This window comes from Lepisosteus oculatus, chromosome 15 (genome assembly GCF_040954835.1).
Source record: "Lepisosteus oculatus isolate fLepOcu1 chromosome 15, fLepOcu1.hap2, whole genome shotgun sequence".
NCBI lineage: Eukaryota > Metazoa > Chordata > Actinopteri > Semionotiformes > Lepisosteidae > Lepisosteus > Lepisosteus oculatus.
The window spans coordinates 22,230,391-22,250,943 of NC_090710.1; the positions used below are offsets into that span (position 1 = coordinate 22,230,391).

At 44.6% G+C, this 20,553-nt stretch overlaps 1 protein-coding gene across 10 annotated transcripts in view; it reads left to right on the top strand.

Moving 5' to 3' along the window:
• Positions 1-20,553, top strand: part of herc2 (HECT and RLD domain containing E3 ubiquitin protein ligase 2) — a 78,227-nt gene that overhangs the window by 50,756 nt on the left and 6,918 nt on the right. For all 10 annotated transcript variants that reach the window (XM_069179112.1, XM_069179119.1, XM_069179118.1 and 7 more), the window contains 27 exons: positions 167-344; positions 782-863; positions 981-1,152; positions 1,367-1,511; positions 2,224-2,449; positions 2,567-2,738; positions 2,949-3,135; positions 5,125-5,268; positions 5,512-5,703; positions 5,964-6,117; positions 6,977-7,084; positions 7,400-7,531; positions 7,958-8,116; positions 8,540-8,658; positions 9,000-9,125; positions 9,254-9,409; positions 9,757-9,872; positions 10,407-10,605; positions 11,669-11,883; positions 14,105-14,282; positions 15,345-15,506; positions 15,918-16,009; positions 16,815-16,954; positions 17,777-17,964; positions 18,387-18,584; positions 19,074-19,157; positions 20,172-20,313. In XM_069179112.1, the coding sequence (XP_069035213.1) occupies positions 167-344; positions 782-863; positions 981-1,152; positions 1,367-1,511; positions 2,224-2,449; positions 2,567-2,738; positions 2,949-3,135; positions 5,125-5,268; positions 5,512-5,703; positions 5,964-6,117; positions 6,977-7,084; positions 7,400-7,531; positions 7,958-8,116; positions 8,540-8,658; positions 9,000-9,125; positions 9,254-9,409; positions 9,757-9,872; positions 10,407-10,605; positions 11,669-11,883; positions 14,105-14,282; positions 15,345-15,506; positions 15,918-16,009; positions 16,815-16,954; positions 17,777-17,964; positions 18,387-18,584; positions 19,074-19,157; positions 20,172-20,313 (4,166 nt within the window). The remainder of the gene's footprint in view (positions 1-166; positions 345-781; positions 864-980; positions 1,153-1,366; positions 1,512-2,223; positions 2,450-2,566; positions 2,739-2,948; positions 3,136-5,124; positions 5,269-5,511; positions 5,704-5,963; positions 6,118-6,976; positions 7,085-7,399; positions 7,532-7,957; positions 8,117-8,539; positions 8,659-8,999; positions 9,126-9,253; positions 9,410-9,756; positions 9,873-10,406; positions 10,606-11,668; positions 11,884-14,104; positions 14,283-15,344; positions 15,507-15,917; positions 16,010-16,814; positions 16,955-17,776; positions 17,965-18,386; positions 18,585-19,073; positions 19,158-20,171; positions 20,314-20,553) is intronic.

Here is a 20,553-nt window from a genome sequence, read left to right on the forward strand (position 1 = left end):
AGGAATTGTAGTTTTTAATCTAATTTATAATGCATTTAAAACCTACCTTTCCCAACATTTGGTACCATTGTTGTGATGATAACACTTCCATTTTGTTAACTGGACATTCCCTGTATGTAATATCTCCAGGGCATTTGAAATAAATGTTTACTTTTGCCGCACGCAGGAACTGCGACAAGCCACGGCTCATTGAGGCCTTGAAGACCAAGCGAATCCGGGACATTGCCTGCGGGAGCTCCCACAGCGCAGCCATCACCTCCAGTGGGGAGCTGTACACCTGGGGCCTGGGCGAATACGGCAGGCTGGGCCACGGTGACAACACGACTCAGCTGAGGCCCAAACTGGTGGGTTCTCTCAGAGGTCTGCTGGCGCCGTTGCTTTCGATGCTGACAAGCCAGCCCCAGTCAGTAGGGTAGACGCTAGAAGCTCAGTAAAACAATTTGAATTGTCTTTGACAGGATGAGAGACCACGTGTTCATGTTATTTTCTCATTCTCTGTAATTCTTCTCAGCAGTAAACTGAGTAACAGTCATCAGTCTTTAAGTATTCAGCAGCCTAGAAACCGAGTTTCTTGACAGGTTTATGTCTGGTACATAGTGTATTACTGGAAAGTCCTGCTACTCCTGTTTCACTTTTGCCAGAGGTGTCTTTACTTAACACAGATTCCTTTAGTTCTGGACTGCACACATAACAGGCTGCATTGAAGTACATTGCACCCAATATTGTGTAAATTCTCCTCGTATATACTTGATTTGAAATGATTCTCATTTCCTTCCCTCAGGTGAAAGTCCTTCTGGGTCATCGCGTTATTCAGGTGGCCTGTGGAAGCAGAGATGCTCAGACATTGGCTTTGACTGATGAAGGTAACTCGTTTTGTTTCCCCGATTTTGTTCAGTTTTAGTCCCTGCAAAAGAAACGCAAGGATCTGTTTTTGCATTTGTGGTGCGGTCCCATTAAGACGGTGCTCTACAACCTTACAGGGCTGGTGTTCTCCTGGGGAGACGGGGACTTTGGGAAGCTCGGCCGAGGGGGAAGTGAGGGCTGCAACATTCCCCAGAACATCGAGAGGCTCAATGGCCAAGGAGTGTGTCAGATTGAGTGCGGAGCTCAGTTCTCCTTGGCCTTGACCAAGTCCGGAGTGGTGTGGACCTGGTAGGCTTCTTGGGAAAGAAGGAAGCATTTCACTTTTGCCTTTTTAATCAGCTGAACAAATCTCCCTTTTTGACATCTAAATTTCAAACGTAGTATTCTTTTTTTGGTACAGTACATTCTTTTATTTGTAAATTTTATTCTAAATGTCTGAGAGGCAATAATGCATGTACATGGGAGTTCAGCATTTGATCACAGCCATTTTTTTTTAATCAAGGGGCAAAGGAGACTACTTCAGACTGGGTCATGGGACAGATGTCCATGTTCGCAAACCGCAGGTTGTGGAGGGTCTGAGAGGCAAGAAGATTGTCCATGTGGCTGTGGGGGCGCTGCACTGTCTTGCCGTCACAGACGCAGGACAAGTATGTCTCATCTTGCTTCTTATTTTTGTTCTGAATTGCAGTTCTTAGTTCAGTTGCAATGTACAGTAACTGGCACAGAGTTCTTGGAGATTGTGGTTAATGAAAATAAATTGGAAAAACTTCTTTCCTGAAGCATTTGGAATCGGTAGTTGTTTTTCATTTTATACCCAATCAGTCTGTCTATGAACACCAAATGTCTATGAAGTTAGTTTTATAGCTACAGTCCCTGTAGTGTATGACGAGATTAAAAACACTTCTCCGCTATTCCTCAGCTGGGGCAGAGTTAGAGCACTGGTGTGTCATGGATGCCATGTCAAACTTGCAGGCGTTTCTCAAGTCCCTAGAGCCACTCCACTCAGGAAATCTTTGGCCACAATTGCACTGGCCCTGGCACATGACATCGCTGTGATTGACCTGGCCGTGTGTGGACTGCACAGCTCAACTGGCGCTCTTAGTAACACATTTAGGAACCACGTGAAAGAACTTTTGATCTCTTAAATGAAAGATCAAGATTAAACCTTTTCATTCGCTTTGACTGTCTTGTAATTTTGTTTATTACTTTTTGATTCACATCAATATTGTTAGCCTGGGAAACCAGCCACTGTCAGTTGAGCAACTGAATTGCACATCAGGGCAGGAGACCATAGATAACAAGCAAGGTTAAGCAATCCTTAAGAGTTCTGCAGCTTTTAAATGTGACTTTTCCTGGCAGGTGTATGCCTGGGGTGACAATGACCATGGCCAACAGGGGAATGGGACCACCACTGTCAACAGAAAGCCCACCCTGGTGCAGGGTCTAGAGGGCCAGAAGATCACCCGTGTGGCCTGTGGCTCATCCCACAGCGTCGCATGGACCACTGTGGATGTCACCACTCCCTCCGTGCATGAGCCAGTCCTCTTTCAGACCGCCAGGGATCCACTGGGAGCCTCCTATTTAGGTACCCTCTGCCTCCTGCCCTTTTCGCCTAAATGACCAGCCTTCTTGCCCAAATTAAGCTGTATTAACAGCTGTTATGTTGGCGGAAAGCAAAGTGTTTCAATATTTCATTTTCCAGGTGTGCAGTCAGACAGTGATTCTTCCACAGTCAGCAATAAGATCAGTGGTCAGAGTAACGTCAAGCCCAACCGGCCCTCCTTGGCCAAAATCCTGCTGTCCCTGGATGGAAACCTGGCCAAGCAGCAGGCCCTGTCTCATGTGCTCACTGCTCTGCAGATCATGTATGCCAGGTAGGCGTGGCAGTGCCTAGCATTCCCTTATTCCTCTAGATGCCCCATTGGTTTTGGTTGTTGGCCTTTGACTTGCTTTATAGAATTCAAACGGGGTGTTAGAAGAAGGGAAAGGTTGAACGCCTCCTTGTTCATGATTATGTATAAGAAGGGATGTGTGCGGTGCGCACGCTGGCCGTTTCCTGCGGCTGACGGGTACTGTCTGTGCAGAGATGCGGTGGTTGGAGCCCTGATGCCCGCCAGTATGATCGTGCCGAAGGAATGCCCTTCCAGCTCCCCGGTGCCGCCCCCCGACTCCTCCGCTGCCTCCAGCCCTGTGGAGGTGGAGGGGCCCCCTTTACCAGCCGAGGTGGAGGAGCGCCTCAGCCCAAACCCCTGGCAGGACCGCAGGGGGGAGGTGAGGACAGCAGCACATCCCGAGCTTTCGGTCACCTTCTGCTTGCTACCTATCCAGAGATTCTCTCTCGTTTATTCCTTTCTTCTTCTGAGAAAGCGAATCCTTTTGTGTTGGTAACGGGGTTTTTTTTGGGTGTTGGTGGTGGAAGAGAATCTTGTGGCTCAGTGTTTCTTTCTCCTTGAAATTTCAATTTTCTCTTCATAGTTCATTTTTAGACATACTCATACAATTAGGAATGGCTTCGGAGCTGCAGCCTCCTACGTCTCAACTGCCTGCCAGAACCGTTTGTCTTTGGCATTTGCTTCCAAGGGAGCTCTGACTAGAGGGGCAGTTGTCTCATTGCCATCGCTGCAGGCCTTGCCTTGAGTCACTCAGGTTGGCGTTTCCACAAAGCCAAGAGATCCCTGGCCAGCTTCTGCCCAACGTGGCCTGTGGCACTTTAAAAGTTGTGTGCCGCTTTTTGCAAAAACGCTGGTTTCATGATATGGGAAGCCCTTTGTTAAAAGTCTTCAAATTAAAGAAAAAACATTTTGTTACCGTACTGATGTTTTGAAGAAGATATGAGTCTCTTGGAATCGTGGGGCACAGCGTTGCAGACAATGGAGTCATTAAATAAATTTACACTAATGATATATCCCCTCAAACATTAACATCGTATTTGTAATTTAATTTTGTCCGTAAATCTATATATTACAGTAGTTTTAGAATTGGCATAAACGGATCCAAACTAAGTCTTCAGCCTTTTAGCTATACAAGCAATGAGAAGTTTACATATTCAAATCATGAAAGATACAGACGTTTTACACCTAATACATCTAACAGTAGCAAACTGAATTGCAGTCTTACAAGAGTCTCAAGATAATGATACTAATCTTAAACTGAGAGGAAACTAGTTTTGGTCTGTTGTTTAACCTCACAACACCGATCGAAAGCTGTTTCCCTGTTCCACGTTCCTGATGGAGATTATCCAGTCTCGTGATTGTTGCGGATAGGAGAAAACACTGGCAACCAGTCCTGGCAACTTCTTCTCTGTGCTGCATTGCACTTTATTACCATAAGAAGATAAGCAGCAAGTCTTTTCTGACGCATCTGCCCTTTACGTTGGCAGTTCTCAGAACATAGAAGAAAAATGAGCTCCTGGAACAGAGTATTAGAAACTTCTTTCATTACCATGCCTGATTTCAAGAACTCGCATACACACTGTGTGAACATGCTATCACTGATCCTGGATGCATTGGGCCACAAGGCAGGACTATACCCTGGATAGGGTGTCAGTCCATCTCGGGGCATTGGGACAACTTAAAAATAGGAGAACCAGGAAAACATGCAAATTCCACACAGAAACCTGTCTGAAATTGAACCCAGGATCCAAAAGCTGTAAGGGAGCAGTGTTAAATGCCATGCCACAGGGCCATTAATGTTAAAGCTTCTTTTTAATAGATCTTAGTAATTCCAACGATGCTGGAAACTTTTCAGGGACAGGTTTGCTATTCATTTTTTAAAAGAAATCAGTTGTGTGACGTTCTGTAATGCTCTTCAATGCAGTTATGAACTGCGTGACTTTGAAGATTTATTTTCCTTCCTCAAAATAGTTGACTTCATATGAGAATGTTGAAGGCTTAGACTATGGAAAACAGTTTCATCATCAGTTTTTTTTAAGGTGTTACGTCCTTAAATTGTAATACTACTTCTGTCAGGCCTGGGTGAATTGAATCTTAAATTGAACTTTCGTAAAAAAACTTATCCAGAAGTTCTCGATTGTATAAAAAGCCATAACGTGGCTTGGAAATTGGATGCATCATGCAAATCAGTATTATTTTCCTTTTACCTATTTTTACCCGTATTGTGTTTTTTTTCTGTACATAAGAAAACCGTTCATGTCTAAGATGTATTTTAAATGGCAGCAGGTGATGTTACTAATCGCATATTTCGACAGCAGGGGTTTTGCAGAAGGTGTTGACTGTGCGATGGTGTGCTTTGTGTGAACAGGTCGGTTCTTCAGAAGATGCCATCACACCTTCTTCTGCAGTGACCCCATCTGCTGTCGCTGCCTCCTCACGCCCCTTCATCCCCGTCACTGATGACCCAGGTGCTGCCAGCATCATCGCCGAGACCATGACAAAAACCAAAGAGGTCAGCTTTTCTTATTTTTGAAAAGAGGTTCATCAAGTCATTCGCTTTTTTGTTCTCCAAAAATTGCATCTCAGATGTGGAAAGTAGGTCCATGCGAGATGTTTAACGTAACTGTGAAGGGGGAAAAATATGGAATTTGTGTAGATTGCTTGATATGTTTAATGTTCCAATCCACATCGTGTTCACATGTTTCAGATTTTTATCAGCTTGATTCTCTGAGCACGTCTTCATTTGTCTGAGCAGGATGCTGAGAGCCAGAACAAAACAACTGGCCCCGAGCCCCAGTACTTGGACGAGTTCACCAGCCTGCTGGTTCCCGATGACACTCGCGTCATGGTGGACCTGCTGAAGCTGGGAGTGTCTGCCCGCTCGGGGGAGAAGGGAAAGGAAGTCCTGTCCGCGGTTCTGTCTGGCATGGGCACAGCCTACCCACAGGTCTGTGCCCAATTTACAACACTCCAACAAATCAAAACTACAGCTTGAAAATTGTTTTTTGGTACCTGGCGCCTCTACAGTATGTCTATCCCTTTACCTTTTGCGCTGTATTTCGGATAAGTTAACAGACAAGCTTGCTGTCTGTGTTGGGTTTGTGAGCAGTGTAAAACTTTTGACGTTTCTGAATAATGGCCCACAGTCAATGCATTGAAGCGCACTTTCCTAAAGGGTTGCTTCCCCCCCTGCCTGCCTGTCTCTAGGTGGCCGATATGCTGCTAGAGCTGTGTGTGACAGAGCTGGAGGATGTGGCCACTGACTCCCAGAGCGGGCGCCTGTCTTCCCAGCCTGTAGTGGTGGAGAGCAGCCACCCCTACACTGATGACACCTCTACCAGCGGCACTGTCAAAATACCAGGTAACTGGTCATCTGGGCAACTGGAGATAATTGATGGGGGAAAAAAAGAAAAATAATTGCCTGGATATTTATTTAAAAGTACCTGTAATGGTAATAATTCTTTACAGTTTTATAGCAGTTTTCTGGGCACTCCACTCAATGGAGCCCCGCTACCACCACCAATGTGCAGCCCCACCTGGAAGATGTGAGGTTAGCCATAATGGGGAGGAGAACAGAGTGATGAAGCCAATTTATATATAGGGATTATTAGAAGGCCATGATTTGTAAAGGCCAAGGGAGGAAATCTGGTCAGGAAACTGGGGTTACACCCCAACTCATTTTGACAAATGCCATGAGATTTTTAATGACCACTGTGAGTCGGGACCTTGGTTTTATGTCTCATCCGAAGGACGGCACCTTTTTTTTACAGCTTAGTGTCCCAGTCACTATACTGGGGAATTAGGACCCTCACAGACCGCAGTGTGAGCAATCTCTACTGGTCCCGCTAACACCTTTTCCAGCAGCAATTTTACCTTTCCCAGGAGGTCTCCCATCCAGGTACTGACCAGGCTCACACCTGCGCAGCTTCAGTGGGCTGCCAGTTCATTTGTAGGGTGATATAGCTGCTGGTTATATCCTGGTAATATAGTCTTAAAGCCGTGACAGAGGGGTGTTTCCCTCCATTGTGGAGCTTGCATTTGTTTTTTTTGTTCAAGTGGATAGTTTTTAGTAATTGAACACAAAGAATAAAAGATCTATAGTATTTAATTTCTATGCCTACAAACATGAACATGTATATTTCTGATAAGGCAAGGCAGTATGTCTGTCTGTCGTTTGGCTTATATTGCTAAGCCAATTGATCACTGCTTGCGTGGATTAGGTGCGGAAGGCCTGAGAGTGGAATTCGACCGTCAGTGTTCCACTGAAAGACGCCATGATCCACTCACCATCATGGATGGAGCCAACAGGATAGTGTCTGTCCGATCAGGTGAGCTCAGCTTTCTCAAGGAGACTGTTTTAGGATTTTCTTTAAGATTGTGAATAATATTTGAAGTAAACGCCTCCTTTTCATTATACAGTGTGTTCACAAAATACAGATATCAAAATGCATTAGAAAATGTTCAAATACACCTTTTAATGTTCACTTAAAGCACAATGTGTTTCGCTGTGTTCTTTGTTGATGGGATCAGCCCTTATTTTGTGCTTCGGGGCCCACGGGAGCTGATCCTTCTCTCGTTCTCACGGTGTCTGGGGAGGGCTGCCTGCCAGCGCCAGTCTCCGTTGATTGTTGTGTGTGCCACAGGTCGGGAGTGGTCCGATTGGTCAAGCGAGCTGCGCATTCCCGGAGACGAGCTGAAGTGGAAGTTCACCAGCGATGGCTCCGTCAACGGCTGGGGCTGGCGCTTCACGGTTTATCCCATCATGCCCGCTGCAGGTACTGCCATGGCCATTCCCCCTTATTTGGGATTTAATCTGAAATGCAGAAAAAGTGCAGCTGTGTAAAACTTCAGGCTGTGTATTTGAAACATTTCCAGAAACTTTTTTTTGCCTCACTAGACTGGGACACTTACTAGCAAAGTTCCCTTGGAAAAAGCAATGTGCTTGACGTTAGGACAGATTGTGAAATATTTTTTGCTTTGTTGTTTTTTACATATGCAGTGCTTTTTCCTGTCGGTAATATAATTCATAGCCAGCTTGTGTGTTGTTTTGGGGAATTTACTGGAAGAGTGAGATCTCAGAGTGGTCATTTACAGTTCAGCACGGACTGTCAGCTGTGCCACAGAAAGATTGCACTCCCTGGACTTGAAGTGAGGGAAGATTTTACGGGTCATTTTAAAGCAATCTGGCTCTTTTGGTCCAGGGCCTAAGGATCTGCTGTCCGATCGCTGCATCCTTTCCTGTCCCTCGATGGACCTTGTCACCTGTCTGCTGGATTTCCGCCTCAACTTCGCCTCTAACCGGGGGATCGTTCCTCGGCTGGCCGCCTCTCTGGCAGCCTGTGCTCAGCTCAGTGCGCTGGGTAAGCTCACGGTGCTGTTACAGCACTCCCCATGGGGCAGAGCACTGCTTGGCCTAATGCTCCTTTAAATTTCCATTTCAGCGTCTTAAAAGTATAACGTTGTTACTGTAAAAAGTGATCAAATTTATATTTTTGTTTTCCTGTTAATACAAATATCCTTTCGGGGATGTTTTGGGTGTTTTTGGTGCCAAAAGATTATTTTTAATTAAGTCAGATTAATCAAGAGAAAGCAAGAAATAAAGTTTCTAGTCATTTTAAAGACTTTATTTTAAATTACTAACAGCTGCCCCTCCCATGCTGATCAGGGATACACACGCTTGAATATGTCATTATCCAGACGTACGTCTGGCAGGTTTTTGTAATGGTTTTAGGTCATCTCGTGACCACGCAGAGTGGTGTCTGACCACTCCCTCTGCCCTTCAGCTGCAGGGCATCGCATGTGGGCCCTGCAGAGGCTTCGCAAGCTCCTCACCACAGAGTTCGGCCAGTCCATCAATATCAACAGGCTGCTGGGAGATTCCGAGGGGGAAGCGCGCTCCATGGTATGGCGTCTGCCTGGGTCGTCTTGAGTTAATCTAACGTTTCGTTATTTGAAGTCTGTCGTTCTCCCGGGGACGTCCCAGAAAAAACAAGTGGCAGGTCCTCAGCGATGGGGTCGGACTGAAAGTAAAGGCATCTCTTGTTACTCCAGCTGTGTTATTATCTCGAAATATTTGGAAGAACCTGGAATGTCTCAGTTATTCATTGCTCTGGTTTGCAGACTGGCTGTTGGGTCACTTACTGTACATGATAATCAATTCATTCTCAACGGTGCTTTATTAGTAATCAGCTCAGTGTCGGCAGGGAAGTTCATTCTGCTGTGTCTCCTTCACTGCTCTTGCAGAGTTTTACAGGCAGTGCCTTGGCAGCTTTGGTGAAGGGACTTCCGGAGGCCCTGCAACGACAGTACGAATACGAAGATCCGATCGTGAGAGGAGGCAAGCAGCTGCTCCACAGTCCATTCTTCAAGGTACTTGCGACCATAAGCAGTCATCCCACAGACCTCGCAGAAGGACAGAAATGTAAAATGCATTGCAGTATTTCTCGTAGGCGTGTGCCGTCAGTTGTGATGCTGTGGTTCTGGTCTTCGCTGTGCAGGTGCTGGTAGCCCTGGCCTGTGACCTGGAACTGGACACTCTGCCCTGCTGTGCAGAGACGCACAAGTGGGCCTGGTTCAGGAGATACTGCACAGCCTCCAGAGTGGCTGTAGCCTTGGATAAGAGAACGCCTTTGCCTCGCCAGTTTCTTGATGAGGTAGTTTGTGTTTTTAGCTGCTAAACTCTACAAGGATATCCTCCTGATATTTCTATGAATTTATAATCTTACAGTTTCCAAGAATTGGTATTGAGTTCATTGGAGTTACACAAAGGTTTGTTTCTTTGCTTTGCTGACAAGTAGTTTATCAGTACATTAATTCATTAATACTCTTACGTTGGATAACTGAGCTTCTAAAAGCTTTTACATTGCCTCCATTCAGCTGCTGACTTGGTGTCCAAACCCTCCCCTGCACTGTTTGATATCACTGTACTTGTCAGTTCATGAGCCCTTTTATTTTGAAATGGTTTTATTGCTTTGAATGAAATTCCTGTGTTTTTTTTTAGGTGGCCAAGAAAATCAGAGAGCTGATGGCGGACAATGAGAACATGAATGTCCTTCATGAAAGTCACGAAGTGTTCAAGAGGGAGCAGGATGAACAGCTTGTGCAGTGGATGAACAGGTGGGATCGAGCAGGATGGCTTTCAGAGCAGATAAACAGATGTGCTTCTCAAAAATTGAGGGTTTTTTTTTCATCCTTTAAAGGGGAACTGCTGTCTCCATTTCTCAGACCGGTTATCAGATCTTGGTAACAAAAAAAATGGATTGACCGTATTGCAAAATGTTACAAATTCCAAATTAAGCATAAACTCGCCATATTGTCACAAAACTGTGAGGATTGTGATGTGAAGCGGGCCCTCCTACTCACGAATCATTGTAGTGACTAATGTAATCTGATGTATGAGCAAATGAGTTCAGGTTGTGCAGCAGACATTTTACCGCAGAATTTGTGATGAAAATTGGAGGTTTTGCACGTTAATTTATGTTTAAATGTTACTTTTATTGTGGTTTGAAATGCTCTTATCAATGCTGACTCTCTAACCCTGGAATATAAAAATAGTGTTGCATTTCCCCTTTAAATAAGAGTAGGCAGACACATTTTAAATTTAAAAATTCTAAATTCGTAAGCCATGACTCGGTAAGATGCCTGTTGCAGGAGGCCGGATGACTGGACTTTATCCGCTGGGGGAAGTGGGACTATCTACGGCTGGGGCCATAACCACAGAGGGCAACTTGGGGGCATCGAAGGGGCAAAGGTCAAAGTTCCTACCCCATGTGAAGCCCTGGCCACTCTGAGGCCCGTGCAGCTGATTGGCGGAGAGCAGACTCTCTTCGCAGTGACAGCTGATGGGAAGGTGAGTAGCCGTCTGCTGTTTAGAATGCTCTCCAGGGAGTGGAAAAGATGCATTTTCACTGTACAAGGCACTTGCCACTTCTGTGTTGCACAGAAAAATTGAATAGATGATGGCATTCTCTCTCTAGGGTAAGAGTCAGAGGAAGTCACTTGCCCTGTCGTTCATGTCCCATATTAAAAGGGGAATCTGGACTTCAATATGTGTCTTATTTCCAGGGATTTGTAAGGGATTTGATTGATATCTTCAGAAGTTTAGTATCATATTCAGATATGCACCATTTGTATTCATTCTTTTCCTAAATATTAACCTAAGAGTTTTTGAATGGTTAAGAAAAGATGGTGCCTTTCATAATTTTGTAGTTTGCATAATCTCGAGGTTTATCTTTATCTTTACAGTAAAGCAAAAGAGATGTACAGAAAAGAAACAGTAAATTAAGTTGTATTAAGATGTAGTATAAACTTGAGTTAAAAAGGGATTTGAAAGAACTAATTGATTTGCGAGGTGTATTATGGTCTGGGTGCTCGTGGTTGCTGGATTTCCTTGGAGCATCAGAATAGAAAACACAATCTTGGCAGTGAGTGGGGAAAAAGGCGAATGACATGTACAGTAGGTGTCCAGAGATTTAATGGTTCACTGATGCAAGTCAGGAGCCAAATCATTCCAAGTCCTTAAAAGGAAAGGAGCAGTATTTTGAATTTTATTCTCCGTTGTCAGAAGATGCAAAATGAGTGTAAAGTTAAAATGTTCAGCTCGTATTGCCTTTGATCCTTTTTTTTCCCCCCGAATATCGTTTTGATTGAGGGAATGTTCTACTGTCATCTGTAGGAGCCAGTTTACCTCTTTTGCATTTTGATTTGAAATGTGTTGATCTGTGGGCAGTCGGCAGCAAAGTGATACTGACAGCACGTTTCTGGGCCCCACATCCCCCCACCCACCCGTTGGAGAAGATGCCAGCCCATCGCAGAATCACAGAGTAACCTCCCTGCCACAGTACTGCCCAAAGCATGATTGTGTATTTCTGATTCTACCTTGCCTTTTTTTTTTTAATTCCTTTTCCCCGTAGCTGTACGCTACAGGCTATGGCGCAGGAGGAAGGCTGGGGATTGGCGGCACCGAGTCGGTGTCCACGCCCACTCTGCTGGAGTCCATCCAGCACGTCTTCATCAAGAAGGTGGCTGTGAACTCCGGGGGCAAGCACTGCCTGGCCCTCTCCTCGGAGGGGGAGGTGTATTCCTGGGGCGAGGCCGAGGATGGCAAGCTGGGCCACGGCAACAGGAGGTGAGGGCGGAGAGGCACACGATGGCGCAATGCTGGACTCTCTCACCGACTGATGAGTGAGGCTCGATGTACAGGGAAACTCTCACCTGTGACTTTGTTACTCATACTTTCCGAATTCGGAAATGAGTTCAAGTGATGTTTTGTTGATAAGAATGAATGTCCCCGTTTTGTCTGTCAGTTTGTGTTTGAGTGTACATTTTATCAGGATTTTAAAAATGAAAAGGGCTGAATTTATGGTTTAAATTGGGAGTTTTCAGGTTGAATCCTTTGTTTTACAAAGTGTCTGGAGCCCCTGCTCCTATTTGCCTAGTATGTTATTAAAAATGTGATTATTTTATTCACTTCTGAATGGGGCTTACTGAAGTACACTTTCCTATGAGCCTGTGTTGCGAGTGTTGCAGTCCTTCTGACGAAAGGTAATGCTCACTGTAAGTGATTAGTCTCTGAGTAGGTCTGAGGCAGTTGTCACTGCAGAGACAGAAAGCTGAACATAGTGTTGTGAAAAAGTAAGTACACCCCATGTTTGTCTCTTTTTATATTTTTATACAAAAGGATATTTGATCATCATTTCAACAATGTTGATGGATAAAGGTGATCTAATTTTAAAAAAATAACATTAATCAGATTTTGCACTCATTTGTCCTATTTAAATCAAAAGAAATGCAATTTCCTTGTGCAGAAAAAGTTAGTACACCCCTACCTTTATCATTGCATCAAATGCCTAAAATTAGAATCAGGTGCACCAAAACAGGTGCAAATGATTAGAACATAAGAGTTACAAGATTGTTGATGCCTATGACTCTGGGAAGGGTTTTAAAGCCATTTCCAAGCAATTTGTAGTCAATCACTGTCCGAAAGATCATCTACAAATGGAGAAAATTTTAAAACCCTTGCCAGTCTATCCAGGCCAGGTCGTCCCACCAAATTCAGCCCAAGAGCTGACCGAAAAATGCTGCAGGAAGTCTCCAAGAACCCAGTGTAACATCAAGGGATTTACAGGCAAGTCTTGCCTCAGTCAGTGTCCAAGTGCATGAGTCAGCCATCCGAAAGAGACCGCACAACTTTGCCATACATGCAAGGTCAGGAAGAACTGACTGAAGTTTGCCAGACAACACCTAGGTGAAGATCAGGACTATTTGGAACAATGTACTCTGGGCGGATGAGACATTGGTAGAGCTGTTTGGCCACAGTGCCATCATTGTCATGTTTGGCGAAAACCAAAAACTGCCTTTGACCAAAAGAACCTTGTACCAACTGTAAAGCATGGTGGTGGGTTTGGGGCTGCTTTTCTGCCTCAGGGCCTGGCCAGCCTGCCATCATAGAGTCAACCATGAGTTCTACATTGTACCACAGAGGACTTGAATGTGAGGCCATGTGTCAAAAAGCTGAAGCTGAACCTTAAGTGGACCTTGCAACAAGACAATGACCCGAAACATTCAAGCAAATCCACAAAAGAATGGCTCAAAAAGAAGAGATGGAGGGTTATGGAATGGCCAGGTCAAAGCCCAGATCTTAACCTCATAGAAATGCTGTGTGGGGACTTGAAGTGGGCAGTACATGCAAGAAAGCCCTTAAACATCATACAGTTTAAGGAGTTCTGTAAGGAGGAGTGGACAAAACATTCTCCAAGTCTATGTAGGAGACTGATAGACAATTACAAGAAGAGATTTCTGCCAAAGGAGGCAGCACCAGCAGTTGAAGCTAGGTGGTGTACTTATTCTTTCAACAGCAGACAATTGCATTTCTGACTTTTTTGAATAAATGATTCCAAAGAATAATTTTCATTATTTATTAACTTTGATCACCTTTATCAGTATTGCTGAAATGAAGATCAAATATCCATACAGTACATGCAAATATGTTGAAAAACACACACCTTTTCATGGGGTGTATTTACTTTTTCACAGCCCTGTAAAAGACCTGCCGAGCTCTCTGTGCATTACTGATTTGAACCACTAGAGGCCAGTGACGTCCAGTTTTTTTTAAGTGTGTGGTTTGGGGTTTCATTACATTTTAACACCCTAGGAATTCATGAAGTAGCCCTGATACCTGGAATTTGTTGATTTATATATATTTTAAGTAATTTCAGTGATTAGAGGAAGATTATTACTAATGTATTTTTGTTTGTAGGCTATTTTGTACTGTTCTTGGGTATAATGGTATCTTTGTAGATTTCTAATTTAAAAAAAACCAACGCTTCTGTTTCCTTGAATGTCCCCAGCCCTTGTGACCGCCCCCGTGTGATTGAGTCTCTGAGAGGCATCGAGGTGGTAGATATCGCCGCAGGGGGCGCTCACAGTGCCTGCATCACGGCCAGTGGGGAGCTGTACACCTGGGGCAAAGGTCGCTACGGGCGCCTGGGACACGGAGACAGCGAGGATCAACTAAAACCCAAACTGGTGCGTGTCTGTCCTCTCAAAGAAACCAAATGCTCGGCACTTAGTGAGGAGAGCTCATAAACAATAAGAAGCTGGCATTGCATCTTGAAGAAGAGGCGCATGAAACTCAGCTGACCATTCAGAGCTTCACAACATTTAAAGAGAGATTTCAAAGTATTCTCAGTGCTTGGTGTTAAAGCCTCAAAAGCCAAACTTGCTCCCATTGTAATGTACTAAAGAAGTGATTTATATTCTCTCCATGCAAAAGACTAGCTTTATTAACTCCCAGAACAGATTGCATGGCATTTGCACTGTTTGCCATGACCTTTAATAACCTGTCTTGCCGTCTGCGGAGAGACAGAAGGGGAGAGCCTTTTGAGAGCGCTTCATCAATATTCATTCTTTATTGTTTGCATATTCCATATAGCGCTAATCTGATTCTAAGGAGGGACATCTTCGATGTCTAGAATTTTCCCTGTGTTCAGCTTTTGACTGAACATGTCTTGCATACCATACCATGTCTGCTGTATCTGTCATTTTGGTTTTTGCAATCCTGAAAAACTGGGCAGCACACAAGATCACAAAGTGGCTGGCAATAGTCAGGGACTCGTCGTAATAGGGGAAAATGCTTGTGTTTGCAAAACATAGGCCTATGGGCTTGAGTAACTGGGGTTAGTGTATCTGAAGCTTGTTTTCTAGCTACAGGAGATAGTAGTAGAGAATTTTATTGCCATTTGTACAGTGGAATTCTTATTTGTGCTGATCTCTCGGGACATACACAGTACAACGGACAACACCACACAAGGATAGGACATTACAAACAATAAATAATAATAACAACAGGAACATTGACTATGTGCAGTAGTACTGACCTGAGCATAGGAAGTACAATCGCCGGTTGTCGCTCTGCAATACCGCGCGGGGCCCCGTACAGCAGCCCCCTGTGGGGCCCCGTACAGCAGCCCCCTGTGGGGCCCCGTACAGCAGCCCCCTGTGGGGCCCCGTACAGCAGCCCCCTGTGGGGCCCCGTACAGCAGCCCCCTGTGGGGTGGGCGCCGCTGACCCTGCCCGCGGTCTCCCCAGGTGGACGCCCTGCAGGGCCACCGCGTGATCGACGTGGCCTGTGGCAGCGGGGATGCCCAGACGCTCTGCTTGACGGACGACGACACGGTGTGGTCCTGGGGGGACGGGGACTACGGCAAGCTGGGGAGGGGAGGCAGCGACGGCTGCAAGGTCCCCATGAAGGTAGGGGGGCCGCCCAGGGTTTTCCCGCTTTCGACACGATCCGGGCGCTTTTCAGAAACGCCAGCGCCAACGTGGTTCGTCGTTTTTATTACTAAATTCTGCAAAAATGAAGGTACCGTCCACACTGGCAAAAGGAGAAGCTGTACATTTTTTACTTGCTGAACTTGCACTAGCCGGTCCTGTTGCGAGTTAGCCTAAGAGAACAGCAACTTCCTGACAAGTTAAAACAAAGCATCTTTAAAACAGGGTTGTGTTCTTAATGACGGAGAATGCAGTTAACGGTTTGATTTTGAGTTTTGGGCTCATTCATGTGAACTGGACTGGAGCAATTTTCCTCTCTTCTGCCGGAGATTTCACTCTTGCTGGGTCAGTAGTTCATACTAATTTTTTTTTCTTTTTCTTTTATTACAGATTGATTCTCTTACTGGACTTGGAGTTATTAAGGTCGAGTGTGGCTCTCAGTTTTCTGTGGCATTAACCAAGTCTGGAGCTGTTTATACATGGTACGCTTAAAGCAGATTGTTACAGTATATAAATCTGTGATACAGTTAGACATAACGGTAGTTGTAAATTCAGACATAATGATGCTGTCAGCGAAGGCTTTTTGTGAAACAATCCGAGTCATTCTGTTGAGCTCCTCGAGAAAGTACTGTGAAGCATCAAACTTGTTCTTTCACCCTGGAGTCTTTTTTGCTTTATTACACCAACAGCATTTTGACTCCTGACATTGCTGTTATTGGGTGTTAATCTTAATTTTTCAGGGATACATATTTACAGTGCCATAAGCCTTATCAATTTCAGGCGAGGCAAATAAACACAGCACCATCCTGCTAATCCCATATATGGCTTGGATTATGCAGTCCACTGTTTGCATGACTGCTTATTTTAAATAGGGAAACCCAGATAAAGCTCTGCAGGGATCTAAGAGAAAAAGATTGACCTTATGTAGCTCTGAATGGAGACCTACAGTAACTGAACTGAAAGGAGAATATTCTGGTAGTATTTTACTCTTGGCTTCAGCCATTCAAATTCTCCTTAACTTTGGTGAAAGTTTCTAAAACTCGTGGCCAAGCGTCATACCACATACAGGTGAATACATTTTTATCTGGAACAAAGTTGAGGTTAATCTTGTGCTGAGAGTTTTTCAGATGTCTTCATGGAGTTCACCTCTGTTTGTTCGTTTTGCAGCCTGCACGTTTAGACTGGCTCTTTGCTGGAACTTTATTTCTTGCCTTAAATCCCGCTTTTTAAAAAAAAATACAGTTGAAGAATGTAGCTTCATTTCCCGTGCGCTGTCTCGCCTTCCAGGGGGAAAGGGGACTACCATAGGCTGGGCCACGGCTCTGATGATCATGTGAGGAGGCCGAGGCAGGTCCAGGGCCTGCAGGGCAAGAAAGTGATCGCCATCGCCACGGGCTCCCTGCACTGTGTCTCCTGCACTGAGGATGGTGAGACGAGACGAGAGCATGCGAGCGTGCGCACACACGAGCAAGCGTTTTGCTCGGCCGAAGTGCCACGTATAATCCTCCGTCGCCTCCAGCCTGTAGTAAACATTGAATGGGAATAGCATGGGAGCCGCTCATTAAGCACGGAGCGGTGAATGGGGTGATCAGCTGGGCGCTGTGGTAATGTGAAAGCCCCTTTCGCTCCTCTGATTAATGCGGAGCTCTAGTGTTGCCTCGTTTGTGCTGTACCGCAACGCTGTCCAAACTTGTCTTGGGAGGTTTTTTTTATACACAGTTGTTGTTTTTTTTACTTTGTAACATTTGTGAGTCGACTGTTGAACCACTTATTCTTACAGCACAGATTTATCCCTGGGCTTCATTATGGCATCTTTGTGTTGAAAGTTTTGTATTTATGAATCCATAGCATACAGTAATCATACACCTAGAAAGGATGTATTGCATTCGTGAGTCATTTACTGCTGCTCTCGTTTGGGCGGAACAAAGAGTATTCGGTACGTTTTAATTAAGTCTGTGTGATTAAATCTTTGTTTTTAGTAATAGCAAAACAAATCTCCTATGCAATTTTCTGTCTCCGCTTTGGAGGATTTGTGCTCGAAAAGAAACCTTTTTCAAGCCTTATCTGAAATTAAAGTATAAAAAACAAGCACTAAAAATCCATTCTTCAACCAGTAAATTGTCATTTATAATAGCCGTAAATTTAGAAAGATTCCTAGTCGCGCCAAGCTGCAAGTGCAGTCGAAGTTCCGCTCGTGGCGCAAGTGGCAGTGTTGTCAGGGCAAGGTGACGCTCTCTTGTCTGAACCAGGGGAAGTGTACACGTGGGGAGACAACGATGAAGGGCAGCTGGGAGACGGCACCACCAACGCCATCCAGAGACCTCGGCTGGTGGCTGCGCTCCAGGGGAAGAAGATAAACCGGGTGGCCTGCGGCTCAGCACACACTTTGGCCTGGTCCACCAGCAAGCCTGCCAACGCTGGCAAGCTGCCTGCTCAGGTAGGCTACGTCCCTGAGGAACGGGAGAGAGTTATCAAAACTACAGATGGGACGAATTTGTTGAAGTGAGGAGAATGTAGATACTCATCCTAGTTTTCCTCTTTTTGGTTATGTGTGCATAAAGCTCAGTGATGTAAGTATCTTAAGACTGTAGCTAGATTGGGGCTCTTCAGCCCTGTTCCTGGGTTTAGAAATCACCCATCCCTAAAGATTGACTGCATTTAAAAGGTATCGGTCAATTAAGCAAGTAATTTGTTCAGTTGTGAGGGCTGGACCATACTTGGGTTTTTGTTCCATATCGTTGAATGCGTGCTTGATCACTGATGCCTATATAATTCTACCTATATAAATCTGCTTGTTTAGGATAGAGCACCAGTATTTGAGGCCTCCATTGTAGGTGAGCATTCCCTTCTATCTTTCAGGTTCCCATGGAGTACAATCACCTCCAGGAGATTCCCATCATTGCCCTGCGGAACAGGCTGCTCCTGCTGCATCACATTTCAGAGCTCTTCTGCCCCTGTATTCCCATGTTTGACCTGGAGGGACGCCTGGGGGAGACGGGCCAGGGGCCTTCAGTGGGGTTTGACACACTCAGGGGAATACTGATATCGCAAGGCAAGGTGAGGAGAATCATGCCACCCACATAGCCAGAGGTTAACGCTTCTGAGGTACTAATAGGACTTGGAAGTACGAAATGAAACTGAAACATGAAATGAGTAGGATGGCAGATGAAGAGTAGCGGTCTGGGTAGAGAATTGCTGTGTGAATAATGGTTCTGTTAATAACATTGAACTTGCTGCTAGGGCAAGGCAGTAAGTAGGGCCCATTTTGATCTCAAAGTATAGTTCTTGTAAATTAATGCAGCATCAAGTCTTGAATGAAGTATTGAAATGATCTTTCTGGCCTATATTTATAAAAATGTATTAAAAAAAAGTCATTTGGGAGTTTGCTGCTTACAAAAACGTCATTCGGTTAACACCATTTTTTCATCGAAGATAATAGATGCATTACTGTGGAGCTGGTTGAATCCAGGCTTTTTAAAACCAAAGCACACGCATAAGGTCGTTAAGTGTCTGTTGTCTGAATATGATCTGAACCTTCTCTCCTAGGAAGCTGCGTTTCGAAAGGTGGTTCAAGCCACCATGGTTAGGGACCGTCAGCATGGACCTGTGGTTGAACTGAACAGAATTCAGGTAATGTGAGAAAGGCAGGACCAAGATGATTTGAATCTGCAAAAGAAGGACCAGTGGCAGCATTAAGGTCATTTTAAGAGGTTTCCTATTTTGTATATGAAATGTATTTGAAACCGATTTAATCACATCGCAATTCAGAATGATTATATCTTCAGTTACTTTTTCCATCTTCAGTTCTGTTTATTCCTTTGGAATTCTGTGGAAAACACTTTGTGTAATGCTTATGATCTCTTCTTCTCTTGTACTGAACTGAAATTTTGACCTATGTATTTCCTAAAACTGCAGTTCACTTTTTAAGGACCTAAATACATTCGTTACCACTGTTTTTTAAATGTAGCCCCGGTGAAGTTATTCGGTTGTCCAGGTCCTTTTAGGAGCGTCAGAGGTGAGACGGGGTTTTTAGAGAGCCAGAGGTTCAGTCAGCGGATCGAAGTAGTTCCCTGGGAGCAGCAGCTCGTGAATCTGTGCTGACTGCTGGTATTTCCCCTCTGTCTGACCAGCATAGCTCCTCGGCTTCTGGTGTTTTGCTCTAGGTCCCTGACTGTGCTCTACATGTGATTTCTTTCATAATGAAAAAGATTATTATCCATGTGTGTGAGCCTTCTTTATCTTCCCCGTGTTGTCAGATGAATTTAACTTTTCATTTTGTCTGTCTCGGATATTGCTTAATAGTGGTCCTGAATTCAGGCCACTGCACCTTGACCCCCCACTAATTAGGCAATGTAACTGTATTAAGTCCTTGTTAAGAAACCTAAGGCAAGTGAAAGTAAGGTTGTGATATTAATATTTTGAAAGAAGAAATAAGCTACTGGTTTTCCGCAGTTTTCTAAAGAAGATAGTTGAAGGAACTTCTCTAGCAGTTGTTCGTTTCATGTTTTCAGGTGCCTGTTAAATATGTAGGAATAAGTAGAGTTTGAGAGGATAATGTTTGTGTATAATTTCAGTGGAGTATGCCGTAGCACTCTGTACATCTCCTGTACTTGGAGATCAGTGCTTGTATTGTCTGTGTTCTAGGTGAAACGTTCCAGAAGTAAAGGAGGTTTAGCAGGACCGGATGGCACCAAGTCCGTCTTCGGGCAGATGTGTGCCAAAATGACCTCCTTCAGCCCAGACAGCCTGCTCCTTCCACACCGTGTCTGGAAGGTCAAGTTTGTAGGTATGTTAACATTCAGCTTTATGGGGGGGGGGGGTAGAAAACATCTGTCCTTTAATGTCCCGAATCTGCTAGGAAGAGCATATAATAAAATATCAGATGGACTTTATGGCACCTGTTATTCTAAGTTGTCCATCACTGCATTAGGCACAATTTACTAAATTTATATGAACGAGAACTTGGGATTATATTTAAAGACATAAGAAAAAGGAGAGCCCCACAGTGAAATTCATTATTAGCACC